At 33.3% G+C, this 18081-nt stretch overlaps 1 protein-coding gene across 2 annotated transcripts in view; it reads left to right on the forward strand.

Annotated features, from left to right (window-relative positions):
• The window catches only part of LOC124156268 (GATOR complex protein WDR59), a 71303-nt gene that overhangs the window by 40044 nt on the left and 13178 nt on the right, over positions 1-18081 (forward strand). The window contains exon 17 of one of the 2 annotated variants that reach the window (XM_046530697.1): positions 7100-7129. The exons of the other annotated variant lie outside the window; for it this stretch is intronic. Coding sequence (XP_046386653.1) covers positions 7100-7129 — 30 coding nt within the window. The remainder of the gene's footprint in view (positions 1-7099; positions 7130-18081) is intronic. 2 annotated transcript variants of the gene reach the window in all.

Raw genomic sequence — 18081 nt, forward strand, 5'->3', positions numbered from 1 at the left:
TTTCTGGATGTATCTTTCGAAGTTACTATTTTTGCGTCAGCTAAATTTGCGGGGACGATCATTGCTGTTGCTTGGTTCTTGCATATACCTCTATCACCGTCGCCAGATGCATTTTCCCCGCAGAAGTTCCTGTTTGAGTTTAGTCCTTAATGCTTATGTCATGAGGAACGTAGAGATACAAATCGGCTGATACCTCGTCAGTTTAATTTTCTTCAGATGAATTGATGAAGAAAATTTTTGATACTATTTACCCATACAAGAATTGACGATGTTGACTCAACGCTCTCCGACAATTCCCCTTTTTTTCCTCAGTTGCCGAGTTTCATTAGGATTCAATCCAGCAGCCATCATCTTTCGTTTCGTCCGCTTATCTCTCAAAATACTTCTTCATTAGGGGGGAGCCTTTTGCTCCTTCTTGCACTTAAACGCAAAAATATCGCATAATTTCAAATGTTCCTTTAAAAGTGTTTGAGTTTGTACTTCAATAAAACTCTACTTTTGGCCTATTTGCATTTTCCGTAAGTTTTAGTACTTCCTGTGGTACCACTAAATGCATTTAGTCACAGCTGTCGGACAACACCGGAGTAGAAGTGCATATCCAAAGTACGAACACCTTCATAGCCACTCGAGAGGCCTCTTCATAGACCGTAGGCTCCTTTCCTGCGTTCTCGGATCTAAAAATATTTCATCACTTCCCTAAATGTTGGTAACATCGATTTGTTTAACGCCGACGAGGCGCCAAATAAGGGACAAGTCGTCTCACGACGCATCCTTTTTTACTTTCTACCATCTTCCGCTTTATATTATCCAAGATGAACGCCCTCCTAGAAGCACACGCGGGATGAATTTTGCTGTATTCGAGGCGTGGGAGGGGGAGAAGTGAGTGGGGAGGGGAAGGGATCGGCCAACCGATCTTGTATCCGCGACGCTGCGTGGGCGTTGGAATATTTTCTTTGCGGACGCGGACTCAAATTAGGCATTTTGTGGCTATACGGAGGCAGATACGTCAAAACGCACAAAATTTTTGCCCTAGAAGGGCAGTAACTCGGCAAAATCTATAGGGAATGACCATAAAATAGTATATTTTTTGAATTTTGACCTTCCCCCCCTAAATTGCATTTGTGCGAGGGTCAGGGGTTCACCTAGAGGTCTCAAATTTTTCAGGCCTTATTTTTGATTGGTCCCACAACTTTATTTCTTTGGGCCAGATGGATTTGAAAAAAATCGATTTTTCCTATCTACCCTACTGTACAGTCCAGGCCTTGAGGCAGAGCTGACAGTGTGTGGCGATGCCTTGAGGCGGATTGTCGGCTGGACGGCTGCCGGATGGGAAAATAAATTGGATTCCCGTCAGGCCGTCTGCCCAACGATCCGCCTCAAGGTATCGCCACACACTGTCAGTTCTGCCTTCAGTCCGGGACTGTACAGTCCAGGCCTTGAGGCCAAACTGAACGTGTATGGGAGGCCTTAGTGCAAAATCTTTGGTTCTCATGGGGTGTATTCAACCACATGCAAGGCCATGGCAATAATTGTGCATTTGCGGGATGAAAAATACATTTCAAGATCGTTGATAAATTTTTTCTTAATTTACAATTGGTTAGCCATTGAAGGATCCTTTAAAATTGATTAAAAGTTTTTTCCCGCCGCTCATTGCCTCCTGCAATGTTAGAGCATACGTCCACATAAACTTGAAACATGTCTTGTCTGCAAATAAATGAAAGAATTGTTTTTTTCTGAGGGAATTCTAATAGAAGTAATAAGCCTGGTGTAGCTGTGCATTAAAATGCAATAATCGGAGTACTTTTCTGTCTGATTTTATTTTTCATAAAGATCTCAGAAAACATCGGTAGAGTATAAAACTCATGCACGGAGAATGTGCAGCACTGATGATCTGCAGCCAGATAATTGGGAGTCTGCTGTATTTAAGATAGATATAAATTAAGATGACTTCCTCCATCCTGACTTAATTCTTAATGTTCTTGGGTTTTGAAATCATATTCTTTAGCAGTCTGTATTTATCACCTATTTTATATGTATCATCGATGATTTTTTTTTCAAGCAATGCATGTACATCGATTTGCCATAAAGTTAGCATTTTTTTAATATCATAAAGTAGAGCTTTGATTATTTGTGTCAAATGGGGGAGGAAGCCAAAATGAATTGTCGACAGAGACAGGTAATCTATTTTTGATCACTTTCTTTGCAATTTTTACTTTAATGTCTGTTTCATGCTTCCCATGCATTTTTTGTGCTCGTTCAATTGATTGGCAAGTTTTTTCAAGATGTGGAAAGGTAGGAAAGAGAATGGAAGAGAATCAGAAAGCTAGAGTGGGGTGCTGCTTGAATGGGCTGACTAGGGAAGTGATTAGTGGATAATCCAATAAGCAATTATTAAATAACGGGTAATCTAAATTCTGATTTATTTCCTTTGATAGTAGTTTTAGGTTGATGTGATCTTTCAATTCTGTGTATTGTGCACCTTTTTTAATATGATTAGCTAGTAATCTTTATTGAACTAATTTTAAGTCGTATAAAAATGGTTGAAATGTAATCTTGAAACAGCTTTTATTAGTCATTAAAATATATCGATGACACATTATTTTAGCACTTAGGCAGCTAAAGACTTAATATTACTGGGTAAATTTTAAGTACAACAGTTGGAGACATAATTTTACGTCTCCAAACATTTAAAATCAATTTTTTTCTGCCCATGCAAAACAGGTAATTTAATTTCATATCATCCAATCAATCCAGAATGAATAAGAACTAAAATTAAGATAGAATAAAAATAAACCCAACTACATAAATAGAATGTAACTGATAATTTTCAAAATTGTTGCAAAATGGCCAACGAGGGGCAAAGGCACCCCTTTAAAATAGGCCTTCAGAGTGTTAATGATGTGTTATGCATTGCTCTGCAATAATTTCATTTTTCATGTTTAACTTTTTATAATGTAGAAATAATTTTTGCTTTCTTCTTTTTTTCTTTAGTAATGTTTATTTCCATGTTTGATATTTATTGATCAAAATATTGGTGAAGAGTTGAATACAAAATTTGATCCAATCAGTATCCTTTAATTTATCAAATCCAAATCATAATATTCTTCAAATGGAAACACTAAATTTCTCATTTCCATTGGCATATTTTATGGCCTACAGTCTCTGCAGAATTTAAATCTTCCTTTCTGGAAAAAGCTTATTATTTAAAAATCAACCAAGGTGCTCTAAAGCATATATTTCATAGTTGTGAGGTTATCAGATGGAGTACCTTTCATCATAGAAGTTAATATTTTTAATATAACTCATTTTAGGTTGTGCATATGCAAGTTTAGCTCCTTAATTTTCATTATTATTCCTTTATATTCCTTCATTATTATAGCATAACCAATGTTTATTTGAGTTTCAGTTAAAAATGCTTGTGTACTAGATGTCAAATTAGCCTTGAATGGTCAATTTTTTTAGAAAAACAAAATCATAAGTTAATGAGTGAAAATGCAGACTGAATTTGTTGAATTATCTATTCAAAATTGGTGGATTGCTGTCAAAACATTGCAAGCTTCACTCAAGTTTCCTATGAAACTATATAAGTCTGTTGTAAGTATGCGTCTGTAATGCTATGAAGTTATTAGGTTATACTTCGGTAATGATGTTAATAGTGCCTTAGTTATTTGAGATTGAATATTGTCCCCTTACTATTTTCCCCTCTGTGATATTTTACCATAATGTGTGGGACTATATTATTGATACTTGTTTAATCTAAACCACGCTACTATCTGTATATTGTAATTATAAGATACCCTTCATCATGAATTTTCTATCCTCCTCTATTATGGGTGAATGGTATCTAATCTGTGTAAGTTTAATTTCCTGCCTCATATTTATAGAAACTGCTCAACTTGTGGATTCATTTGAGTCTTGAATCCATGGATTTGATTAGCAAAAATATTTGAATTGCCTCTGCATTATAATGATTAAAATATCCTGAGGTAAATTTGTTGAAAAATTAAGCCAGTCAATATTTTTGTCCATCATTTCCATTTAAAGTTCATAACTATAAATTGTCCTTAAAAGAATTTTGTGTAATGTTAATATAAATGCTTCTGCAATTGTAGTTATCTACTGTTTAGCAAATTTGGGGCATTTATGGTTATAATATTGATGAGATTGATGTATGTATGTTTTAATTTTGTGCACAATGTATGCCTTAAGGAAAGTGCATTACCACCCCTTCAATTTAAAATTACGTAGTTAAGTGTAACATGGATGTAGATTACCTTTTGAAATGATAAGAATAGTTGCCTTAGACATTTTGTCTGTACCAAAGTGACTTTTTATTTATTACTTTGCCACAAGTTTATCTGTATAACTTTCTTCAGCGGTGATGTTTTAGTAAAAAGTACCCACTGTGAATACATGATATCCTTTGCTGTGATAGCCCTTTTGATCATTATTAGTATTGCATTGCTAGCTGCCAGTGTTCTTGGTTTCAAGTTGATTTATAAGTATGGAATTAAAAGATAATTCTTCCACACCATTTGTGTGAGAGAAGACTAAGAATTGATCCTTTTTGAATGACTTGCTGGCCTGGAAAGAAGATTTTCTGACTAATAAATTTTTATGCTCTGGGATCTTTATTGCCCAAAAGAGTACCTCTGTACCTGATGCTGTAAATATGGAAGGAAGGTATCGCTTCTAAATGGTTACAATTGGTATACTTTCTCCCATAAATGAACCCTTTTCTTTGGAATTAAGATTGCTCTCCAAGTTTCAAGCTATTTTCCATGCAGCATTTTTCTGATCAGGGGTGGACCTTTACTATAAGTTCCCTGTAGTTGTTCCAATACCATTTCTCTCCTCCTCCAATGCCATTGCCTGTGCTTCATTTTTCTAGGTGGAATATAAATTCAGTATTCCTGCTCATTTAACCTGGATCAATCATCTTAGAAACTATATTAGTGAAGAAGCCATTATTAGTCTTGGAACTGTTCAGTATAAAATTTGAGTACAAGCTTTTTATTACAAATATTTTATTATATTTCTTCAAATTATACCTATACCACCCTGATGTCACTTGTAGCTAGTCAGCATTACATTACTTCCAAACTTCAATACACGATTGTTTGCTAGAAGAAGAAAGTGTTAATGTTGAAAGGTATTGCTTACTTATTTTTTAAAGTAATTGCAAAAAAATATTTATTTTGGCGATCCATAGAAATGCTCTCTGTCGTACATTGATCAGGGGAAGAATTCAGTGCAAGAGCATTCTAGCAGTAGAATTTCTCACCTTCCATGCATAAATGACATATGTAATTGGTTGTAGGAAGCTGGAAATGGGATGATATCCAATTTTATATTGGTTATATTATATAATTCTAATATTAGGGTACCATAAAGATCAGCTGATACGTCAGTGGTCTATTCCTATTTTTGCTGTTCAGGTATACACAATGAATCGGTTTTAGAGCTATCACTTTTAATTTATGGAACAAGTATGTGCATTTTTGATAACATTGAGGCTGAACTTTAGAATGACTTAATCAGGCTTCATATATCCATAACACTCTTGATGGTATTCCTACAAAGTATTTGATTGAAGATGAATAACCTTTTAAAATTTTCGCAGACTTTTTTTCTGTGAAAATTTTACAAATTTACAAATCTGTGAAAATTCATAAAGGTTGTTTATCTTCATTCAGCATGAATTTTCTCCAAGTGAGAGCTGAATCAATTGTCAATCAATTTGTCCAAATGAAACGTTTTGACAAAGAATTATCCTATAATAACCACAGTCATTTTCTGAGAGAAAAACTGCTACTGTATCAGAAGGTTGAGCCTTATTCCTCAGAGAATGGTCAGGTATCTTGCTAAGTTGCAAGCTAAGAGTGAGATTTTGAATCATGGCTTCTAATACTGACTAGAAAGAGGTCCGCAGATCTGCGGACCTCTTTCTAGTCCTTTCTACTTTTTCTACTTTTTCAATCCTTTCTACTTTTAGCTGATACATTGAAAGATGAGCCTAAGAAAGTAATTGTATTCCTAAAAATGTCTAAGTTGCTAAGTAGATACTCCCAAATAGACTTTTTAGGCTGTGTGGTTAGTTGGCTCACTCTATTGTATGGTCACTTAGTTCCTGGTTTAGTTTTTTTCATCAAACCAATGAGACTCAACTTAAGTAAAACATTCATTTTTTCATGAAAACCAAACAGAAAATGTAAGGAATTTCTAAATTCAAAATTTGAAATCTTGATTGTTTTTTCATACAAATTAAGTGCTATCAATGTGGTCATCTATTACAATTATTTTCCATGCCCTGTATGGTTTATTTTATGCTGAATTTTGTTTTTTGAATTAAAACCTCAAATTCAGCAATACAATTCTTGTATAATTCTGCTTGAGGGTAGTTTTTTTCAAGAGCAAATATTTCTAAATTTTTAGATCATCTTAGAGTTAGAACTCCAGCTCCAGTAAATGCACTTAGTTGAACTTAGTTTCAGGAAAAGTGATGTGCGTTTCAGAAAATTTTCCATCAATCATAATATCAAATTAACTTGTGGTTTTCATTGGTATTTTGAATACATAAAGTCTGCTTATATGCATTATGGGTTTATTTAAATGCTTTTGATGTATCTCAGGTAAAACTGCCGAATTACGGATTTAATCTCTGTTTAGTCAAAAAATGCATCAATAATGCAGCCTGAACATAACTCATAAAGATATATTTAGACCTTCAGGTTGTCTTACTATGCCCTGTAAATTCTCTGTTAATATACTCACAGGTCATACATATATTGAAACTTATTTAATTAATTGAGTTTGTGCTGCATTCTATTTTAAATTACTTGATTCTTTGCCAAAGATCAATAGTGATCTTGTTTTTGCAATCACTATTTTCATTTTGTATTATGGTATGTGTACCACTTTTCCCATGCCCGACAACTTTAAGCCTGTGCTGCTGATAACGTCATTTTTTTTAAATTTGACTCTTATGAAGTAAAATATGTAGTTCATTTGAGCTTAGATTATCTGGGTCTAATGTATCTAAAAGCACCCTTGTATTGCTAAAAGTAGACTTTTTCTGATGCAATTTGTTTTGTTATAGCGTCTTGCATCTGGGAAGTGGTGGCACAAGGTAATGTATCATTCACTGATGGGTGCTTTTGGACTAACATTAGGGTAACTATAGGATAAAGGATTTTTTCCCCTTAATGAAGTGTCTCCTTAACACTGGAACATCAGAAAGCCTATGTATGCATGACTAGATGAAAACCCTAGCTGTGTTGTATATTGCTTTTGTTTTTAGTATGGATTTTTCTTTCTAATCTATTGGCATTAGAATGTTTTGTTAATGCATGTTCTCAATTTTTTTATGGGCCAATTTCCACCTTTTCCTCTGTCCTCATTATGCTTGTCATTTTTGTTACGATACTAACCATTTGTTGAAGGCTGTTACGGGGAATGGTTCTGGATATAATTTCATTGTCGCTTTTATATTTTAATCATTAGTGACTTGGATAAATACTCAATTATTCTTTAGCTAATATCTAATTAAAGAATTCTGTTAAACGTATGTGTATATTTTTTTATAAATTTATACTTCAAGGGAAAGAAAATAGGATATTTTTGAAGTAGAATAGATACTTTCAGGCTAGATATGAATTTTGATGAATTTCCTTAATAATGGAAATAATTTACATGGGGTTTGGGTAATTATGGTTGAGGTGTTGACATTTTTTTAGGATCTATGAAGTATGTCTATTTTTCCTTAGCTTTTTCATTTAGAGATCATGATTTTGGGAAGTTCACTTGTGTGATGATTCTCTTTCATCATCATTTAGTAGGCTTCTAAGTTTATATGCCTGCTGATTAAATTTTTTCTGAGATGTTCGTTATGGCTTACACAACCTCTTGCCTTATTCATATATTTTGCTTTCTTTCATCCTTAGCCTGGGGTGCGATAGGGAGGTTGATGGTGTATGTAACAGTTGTAAGAGTGGTACCCGAACAAATTGTAGTCCTGTGCAAAAAATCAGAATTGGCATATGCAGAAAGTTTTAGAGGGGGTCTTTGATTCATAATTTATTTTTTTGCCTGATTTTAAGTGGAGCCAGCAAGCCAAAGTAGGCTTTACAAATATTTTTTGTGTATAACTTCATCTCAGATGGGATACAATATAATAATTTAGTTATTATTTTCTGAATTATATTAAGTTCCCTACTTAACCACTGTTAGCCACTGAAAATATCCACCACATTTATGATAACTAGACCGTTATTATCAAATGGCTTTGCTAATACTTATAATTAGTCAGCCTACTTTTCCCATGCTGAAATGAGTATTTTCTTCTGAAAGTTATCCAGACTTTTTATCATATTAAGGAGATTAAAAAAAAATTAAATGTGTATTTTATAAATTTAAACGTTGCTAATCTTATTTCTTATTAGCTTGTTATTTTTTCTTCAATTTAAAAACGTGGCCACTTTTTATGTTGCACAGGATTTATTGTAGATTCTATTTCTTCTATTATTTATGAAAATTTGAATTTGAAATGGCTAATCAGTGATCAGCATTACAGGCTGTCAGTAGATCAGTCAGTCTTTGATTTATTCAGTTAGATAGTGCTGCATCTTTACATCCAATCTTGTTACTAAAGCCATTTACATATACATACACTCATTGTTATAAATTTGAATCTTCTACTCAATATAAACTTCTAAATTTACATGATATCAGGATGATGTATAGCTTTCTATTTTGCATGTAGCGGAACAGTGTTGAGAAGTACCTTCCAAAGCATTTCTTATTTAATGAGTAAAATTTCAAAAATCCTGTCACAGTTTGTTGTCTGTTTTTTCATTTGATTTCCTTCTTAGCACATTTTCTTGTTTTAGAATCTTCTAACCCTCAGAACCTTGACTAAACATCTTTTAAGGGTTTCACTGTATTTTTACCCTCAATATTGTTCACATTTTAAGAACATGATCATTTTGTTGAACATATTGTTTGTTCAATTGATCCTGCAGTACTCACCGAGTCACGTCAGTCACACTTTTGAAAACTACTCAACCCTAAGGTTTTGAAGTGCCTTGATTCATATAAAAATATCAATTAATGTTTTGTAAATTTTTTTAAGGTTATCTACTCTCATATTTTTACATTTTTTCAGAGCTACTTGAGTTATAATTTGTAAAAAAATATCCTTAAACCTTAAAACCTCACAAATATATTACTGCACATACCATAAGCCTCATCAACAGAAACTTCATGACATATTTTGTTCTGCTTGATATCTCTGGAAAGCAAACAAAACTCTTTGTTTTTTTACATAGGCTATTCCTTCTTTCTATTCTAAATGTTGAAATAAGTGGATATCACTTGCAATTCTAGTTTTATGGAGCATTTTTTTTTCATTTGAGGTTATACCTGCAGGCTTTTTTATTAATTTGTTAAGCGCATCAATGCAAAATACATATTTTGCTTTTTTTGAGAACCCATACAAAGTTCTAAAGCAAAAATAAGGTGAGTAGGTTTTGCATGCCCAGTTGCAAAATTTCTTGACTTTAATGATTTATTTTGAGGGCTACTGGTTCCTTTTTTGCTCAAATGATAACCTAAAAATTGCCTTTTTAAGTTTTTCCTGTTAAGAGTATTATGTTTCACTGTGGCGTATCTTTGAAAATATCATTTTCATCGTGTCATAATGCTCAGCCATGCTGTAGGGTACTCCATATAATGTTGGAAATGTATGTTAGTGAGGCTACAATTATTTTTATGATATAATCATGGTTTAATTGAATGTATTCGGTTAACTCCTTTGGTTCATGTTCCATGGTTGAGGGTGACTAATCACTTATTTGGATTTTTTTTCTGTCCTCTCAATTGTTGTTCTGATTGTTAATTAGTAGGTTATGATTAGTGTATCTACATGAGTTATGAAATGAAAGCCATGTATAAAATCATCTATGAATACAAAGAAAGCAAAACTGCCATAAACGAAAGAAGATGAGTGTAAATGACAGACTTTAATTAGCCTTGTAGACTCATGATGATTCTCTAGCTTTCCTAAGTACTTAAAGGAAAGTTTAAACTAACAATGAAAGTTAACACTAACTGTGTACTAATAGTGTCCAAATTGCTGAATTATTATCCTGCTCAAATTAAGCTTATATGGTTAACTTGGAGGTAAGAATTTCTTGCTTGTGTTTTTCTTTTATGATAACTTGATGTTTATGGCTTTCTCTATCTAAAGGTTTGTTTGACGTTGATTTTAACATGAAGTTGTGATGTATTCATTAGATACTTGCGTGAAGGAGTGCATGAATGGAATTTTTTATGCTTATTGGCGGTAGTTAAGACCTGAAAATGAGTTTTGAATGCTGAATATTCTGGGAAGTACAATTTATAATTTTTTAATGTGAAATTTTTTATTCATTTATCAGAACAAAGTATCCTAATCCAATCTTCTTTGTATTTGTGAGCTTTTCAATTTTTATACATTTAAAGGCTCTTCTGAAATTATTCTATACATAACAATGTCTTTGGAAGTATTATCAATCATTTGCACATCTACCCAGCTACAATTGTAAAACCTTCATCTTAAACTGATTTTTTTAAAAATATCTGAGCCCATAATTTGGAGTCGTTTACTAAAAATTAAGGATCATATATTTTCTTAGTTGTATGGGTTCACTTAACTGATAGTTATCTAATTATTTATTTCAAATTTCTCATAAATTTTCCGTTGTTTTTTTTTAGATGAAATGTCTCAGAACTTCATAATTTTTCCTTGCATGCTCTTATATTCAAGTCGGTAGCCAGGAGGAGTGGTTTAAGGTTGTTGTTTTTGGGGGTGCTCTGGTGGTATGCAATACCTCACAGCAATAATGCACCTGAGGTATGATATGCATATACAGGGTTCCCACTCAACCGTGAAAACCTTAAAACCAAGAATAAGCCGTGAATTTAGTCTACCGTGAAAAAACCTGGAAATAGCCGTGAATTTCGTCACAAAACCTTATAAATCTCTCAAACTTGATTTTAGATTTACGATAGACAGATTAAAAGAAAAATCGATGTTTCGATCATGCTTCAAGGCCGAGTCACATGCAGATACTGTCCACTCACACGTGTACTCGAAGCACATTATTAATTGTTCCGTGTGCCATGACTGCACATTGATCTTAAGCCTGCGATTGGAAGACATTAACCCTGGCAAAAAATCAGGCACTTCTTCACTTCCCTACCACCCTGCTCTCTCCATTTTCCCACTCACACCCTTTAGCCGGACCTGAATTTTGCTAACTTTAGGTGACGTCATAAGAGATAGCGCTTTCATCGCTGCGTTTGCATTCAAGGCATCTGTTGCGTTTGATACATTTTTAGTTAACATGCGGCTGATGATTGTTATGCGATCAATATTTCTGCTTAAATACCTTATCTACAAACCTTGAATTTGATGACATTCATGCCGTGAAAACCTGGAAAAAACCGTGAATTTTATAATGTAGTTAGAGTGGGAACCCTGATATAGATTAGTGGCCTTTAAATATTCATCAATTATTTTTCAGCGTTGCTTTTAAAGCTGGTGAAATAAAAACTGCCTTTGGAGAGCCACCTCAGAAATTCCTGTCTTTTCAATTTTTCCCAATATGTATTACTGGGGAGAATAGAGGGGCAGCCACTCCCTTTTTTAATTCACCACTGGTAGCTAGTGGAATGAGGGTGCCAAGGGTTCAAAGATTCCCCCTAAAATTTGTACAATTTATGGTCAAAAGTTTACACCCTTCAAATGAACCTCCCACCAACCTCCTCCATTTTTCTGGCTATTGATGTGCGTATTTTAATTATGCGCAGTCAGTTAGCGCTATTGAAAATCGCATTATCTGTGAGGCTTGCTAGATATAATCTTAATACTTGTACTTTACGTATGTATATATTGGTGCAAATTAAAAGATATATGAGATATCATTTATTCCTAAGTTTTATCTTCTTTGTAAATAGGTCAGTATGGTAAATTCAGAGTATCTTACAATTAGTGATCTTTAATATTCAGTCAAACCACACATGTTACATTAGTTGTCATGTTGTCCGCATTGAGTAAAATCTTCATGAACTGTTCCCTGATGTAACCAGTTTTAATAATTTTAGTTTCCATAACAAGAATTGTTTCAGTGTTGTACTAGCATTGGCCTGCTTGTAGTTAAATATATTATTGTTGGAATGCTATATTTTAGCATTGTTCAGCTTGTTGCAAATTTAGATTGATGAGCCACTAAGATCAATTTATTTGTGTCTGTGCCTGAATGTTGGTGGGGTTCAGTTTGATACAACCTAAATTAATCAGATTCGTACTCACTTTTTAATTTGCATCCATTATTTAAAACATCTAGAAAAAACAATTTCTTTCAAACAATCTTAAATATTCCAAGCCCAATTCCAATTAAAGCCCAAGTGAGTAGTAATTATGACAATTTTATAAGCCCCTTTTTGATTCTAGTTTGTAAACTTTAGAGTTTGATATCACATGCACAATCATCTCAATTTATTCTTTACCCTTTGTGTTATCTTCATGAAAAAAATTATTATATGTTACGCATGAGGTTTTCTTTAGCAAAGAAAATCAAAATGAAACAATCTTATATTAGAGATTTCTTTGGCTTATTACATAATGTCAGAGGAGTTAAAAAACAATTATTCAAAATTATAATTATTTGTAAATTAAAATTATGTGTAGGTGACATATTAAAAAAATAATACTCCAATCTTAATCTCAAATTTGAGCTTAAATAGTACATAGTTTCTATTTTGTTTTGGAAAATTCATCAAAAAATGTTGTGTGGTAATGTCCCAACACATTACATCAATGCAATCAATAGGGTAGTTTCCTTCATCAAAGAAAACGAAAGGCATTGATTGCGATTTGTTACCCACCATTAGTGTATTCATAATATACAAATTATTTGGTTTTAGAAATCCCAGTTTAGACGAGTGACAATGGTCAATTTAAACCGCTTTTGAAAAAGACAAGTTTGGCAGCCATGCGATGCCACTCCATGTGACGTCACAAGGACCTAGTTTCTATACGAGTAGATAGGAGTTTTACATCGTCTGAGATTACCAATGCATGCATGAGGCACAGATTTCAGGGAAACATCTCTTAACAATCACCCATTAAAACTGCCTAAGGTCGGAAAGTTTCGTTTGATAGGGTATTAATAATCCTTATTTAAGCCAAGCGCTACCTGCTAGCAGGGTACTGTGCTACCTGCTAGCAGCCTGCGTCGTATCAGTGCTCAAGCCTCGGTTCAAGGTCACCTCACAGGGCAGCAGCGGGAACCAGAACGATGTCACACAGACTTTTCCCTTCATTCCTACTTAGCCGTCCCATTTTTGCGCGCTTGAAAATTTTCACTTTTCGTTTAATCGCGAAAAATAGATATCGTCATTCGAAAATCTAAGAGCGTGAAATGCGTACTCCAGGAGTAATAATCTTTCGATTTAGGCAATAAAAAAATAATAGGAAACCACCCTATTGGTTACTAATGAAATACGGTTATCCGCTGGAGTTTGATAGTAGTGGTATCCTTGAAGTATATTTATTCATAACCTCAAAATTGTGGTCTCTACTTAGAGTGATGCTCATTTCAGTGATCCAAATTAATGTGAATTGTTAAAAGTTACATAAATACAGAGGATAATAACAGTAACTAGTAACAGTTACGTAAGTTGTTCATTGAATAATATTGGGATAAAATTCAACAATTTTGTGTGAATCTCATGATTTATGATTGAAAATGTGCTACCTACTTCTTACTTGATGGAGCAAATCATTCTCTAGGACATATGTATTACAGGTAGACTAACCCCTTCAAAAAAGGTAAACTTGAGTGCTCTTATGTCAGGAATCAAATATAGGTCTTCTGTGTGAAATCCAAAACTAATATTTTAGGAACTATTAGAAGGTAAAGGCCTTCATTTTAAATACCTCAAATGAGAGATATTGATTTCATTTGAAGGACATTGTCCAAAAATATTCACTCAACCAGCTTTAAATCATTTAAAGTCAAAAATTATCCAGGTATGGTAGAGTAATGAAAAAAAAGAATTTAGAGTAGCCCTTTTATTGAAAAATAGTGAATTAGCTCAAATTGCTTGCCCTTACATCTATGTCACCTGATAATAGCAGTCATGAGAAAATCCGTTCAACCCTCAAAATCATTGTAAGTATGATGAATAACTTTTCAGTACATTAGTTAGAATTGGGATTCATTTTGTGAAACCATTAGAAACCTGTTCACTGAGGAAATTAACCTTGCTAACATTTCTACACATTTATTCATTGCTTATTTAGTGCAATCATATGGTACTTTCTTCATAATATATTGATCGTTCAGAATTGGTTATTAGTTTTTTTCAGAATATTTACCTTGATTATGATATAACTGTCGAAATCATGGTTGGTTATAAAAATTCATTGCGGAATGTATGAAGCAAATTTTCTTTTCCCATATCATGGTTCCTCAAAGTTATGATGGAAATTTTAAGCAAAGACATTGTAGGTGAAAAGTCAAGGATATCTGTTGTGTTTGATCTAGAAGTAAAGTGTGTATGACTCACATGAGTAGGGATAGGTGAGGTTATAGGAATTATTTGTATTTGAGGGAATCCATATTTTTTTGATGGGTGAATATCATTATTTTTAATTTAAGTAAACGGGGACTAGCCACGGTGATAACTGTTTGGAGTCACCTGCAATGCTCAAATTGTGCACAAAATTCAACAGGGAAAAAATCGTTCTCCTTGACCAGGATTCGAACCCGGATTCCCCTGATTTCCGGTCAAGTGCTTTAGCCAGTTAAGTTACTGAAGCATCATTCTTTCCTGTGGAAATTTGAGGACTTGAACTAAAATCGGAAGATCCGGGTCCAGGCTCTGTGGGTTTTTTCATTGTTTTTATGTTAGTGGGTCAGAGAATAAAAGGATTTAGGAGAAGGTGATAATGAATTGATAAATAATAATAGTAATAACTAATTATTATTATTATGCAATTACTAGTTTTTATTATTATGTTGCAATCCACTATCAACTTATCTGCCAGCTATAGGGTAAATTAAATTTTTTCAAAAATATACTTTCCCGGAGCCTACCAATTTTCATCATAGCTGGAGATCAAGTTTCTTTTATCAACTCCAATTTTAAGTTATGTTTTTGTGTGTTCAATACATCCTCTTTTTGAAATTTTTCATGAGATTGCATTGCAATAACGATGAGGGTTAGGGATAGAGAAAGAAAATTGGTTTGATTTCCATGAACTGAGCCCGCCCCCTTGTCACGTGGGTGTGTTGGGCCAAAAGGTACACACACTCAAATTGAAATGATGTGCTTCAAAGCCACCATTATTGTATTTATGTTCCAATCGCCCTATATGTATACTTGATTATTTAATGCAGAATTTAATAGGCTGTGGCTTAATTTTACTTGTATTAATGAGTCCTTTTTCTGTCCTGAACCAATTTTTTTTCTTTATGAAGGCTTGCATATTTGGAGTACCTCACCATGATAATGGCATCACTGGCATAAGCCTTTGTTTGTAGAAATAGCATTTTTATTTGTTCAATATTCAGAAATCATTCTTTACATTCTTTTCATGATGATGCATATCGCAATATTCTCTTCTAATATAAACTTCCGTTTTGCATTCAATATAGATTTAAATGGTAGATATCAAGGTTAGTCCTGAAAACCCTCTAGATATATTGGTTTGGAGTTCGATTTCTTTCTATATGCTTGAGGAAATATTTGACGATGTAAATTAGCATTTTAGAATATAACAGACATTGGATTATGTATTTAAGGGAGAAGAACAATTAATTTGGAATGTCTCATGGCTCATGCATATGGTGTGCTACAATGTTTATTGATTTTTTTACCCCTTTCACTTCACTTTTGACAGTTGTTTTTTTTCTCTCTCCCTACCCTCTGATATTTAACGTTGTCTCTACAAATGGCATTATTAGTTTTAAAATATTTTTTCAATTACCAAAGCTAGTTTTAGGGTTAGCTTGAAGTAAGAAAATAATTTACATAAGTCAAAGCTGACATAATAAATGTATTATCGCAATCGAAACAAGTTTGACATGTTAATTGATTTTAAGTAGCATAAAATTGTGTATTCAACTACCTCTGCTACTATGAGTGAGACCCCTTCAACTCGGTATATATTTTTCTGCTTCTAGTTTTGCTTCAACTCTTTCCCCCCTTAAGTTGGTGATGTAGTTTATGCATGACTCCTTTGCTGCAATGTAGATTGGAGGAAGTGTTAGTAATATATTTGTTAGTTTAGTCATTGAAATAAAACTGTTTGAAGTGAAGAATCTTTATTTTCCCATCTGAAAGTGAATCTGATTCTTCTTGGCTATGTGAAAATAGTAATAGGAACCTTGGAATCAATTGTTGTTTGGAAAAGAATGTTTGCCTGAATATTCTTACTTTCAAACGTATTGACTAAAGATTGTATTAATAACCACATGATAATTGCAAAATCTATGTAGGATCTTATAAAGTTAAATTATATGCTTTTCATTAAATTTAGTGTGGCAAGGCATCTGCAACTAGAAAGAAAAATGTTTGCTGTGGGATATTTTCATATCATTCTAATTCGATAGCAATTTTACTCATCTTGCATAGCATCATTCGCTGATCTTCACTTCTTTACTATCAAAGTAGTTAATTGGGAAATAATGATATATAATTAACCTATTTGGACATCGAGCCAATTCTGGCCAATTTTTTAAGTTTTAGACATGTAATTTTCTACTAACTTCAGTGCATGCAATTTTTTGTTTTCTTTTTGGGACTTTTTCTATGCTTTCATTTAATTTTGCTTGCTAATGTGTGCTGCTCATCATCCAAGCATATAATCTGCAGGATTTAGTGTGTCAAGAGCTTCCTAAGATTGCTATTCTTTATAATTGATGCTTCACCATGAGATCTAGTATAATGTGAATGTTGTGATCTTATGGTAAAGTGTGTAGTAGCCTCCTAGATTTTAGACAAGTTATCACTGGTATCAGTGTTCTTTTAATCATGAGTATGCTCTGATACAGCATTCTGATTCCTTCTCTTTGACAAAGCATAGTTTAATGATGTATGCTAAAACCAGTACCTACCATTTGGTCCCTTTTACTGGGATGCTTTATAATGACTCTATCGTTTTTCTCCCGCTGCTTCTTCTTCTCTGCGGTGACAATTACTTGATATTAAATATATACCCAGCTATTAGTTAATCACAAACCATGGTCTTATTGTCCTAATACCGTTGATGTCATGCGATGTTTTGGGCTCAATATTAATTAGTGAGAGAATTAGCCACAGGAACTCTCATTGAAGAATCATGTTTAATTTAGTTCCCATATAATCACTTGTATATCACTTTAACACTCCACATCTGTCCACCATCATATTCATTTTTACTTGTTTACATATGGAGTAAGTTCTTTTATTTGCAGAAACTAGCATTCTTAAAATGTATGGAGTACCAAGTAGAGTTGATCTTAAACTCTCCGTCTACATATTTCTATTGTGTTTTATTTTTGATACATTACTTTAATCAAACGTAGACATCTTAGGTGACTTTTGGTGTTACGTTTATTCAGTAAGTATGCACCTATAATTTTTTTTAAATAATGTCTTTCTATGAAAGTTTATGTCCTAACAGTATCTGTTATTGTATAATGAAAGGCAGTTGAAATTAACATGTGCTTAAGCCCATTAATGGATACATGAATGTTTTTATTTAACAACTCAGAAATCGATTCAGACAATTAATACAATTATACTTGATCAATGATCGAGCTTAAGTTCAGTAATCAGGTCTGTAATATATATTAATTGGTTGTATTAATTTAACTTGAGTCTTCAGAGTGCCGTATTAAATATCAGGTTTATTTGCTCTTGCTGATATGCTTGCGAAGAAGAATTTGCAACTTATGTGTACCTATGGTACATTTACGGATTGATATTTATGAAGACAGGCCTCGAGGCATTTGACAATATTTAGAATTCAGCTTTATTAAATAGATTGAA

The sequence above is a fragment of the Ischnura elegans genome, chromosome 3, assembly GCF_921293095.1.
Source record: "Ischnura elegans chromosome 3, ioIscEleg1.1, whole genome shotgun sequence".
Classification (NCBI taxonomy): Eukaryota; Metazoa; Arthropoda; class Insecta; order Odonata; family Coenagrionidae; genus Ischnura; species Ischnura elegans.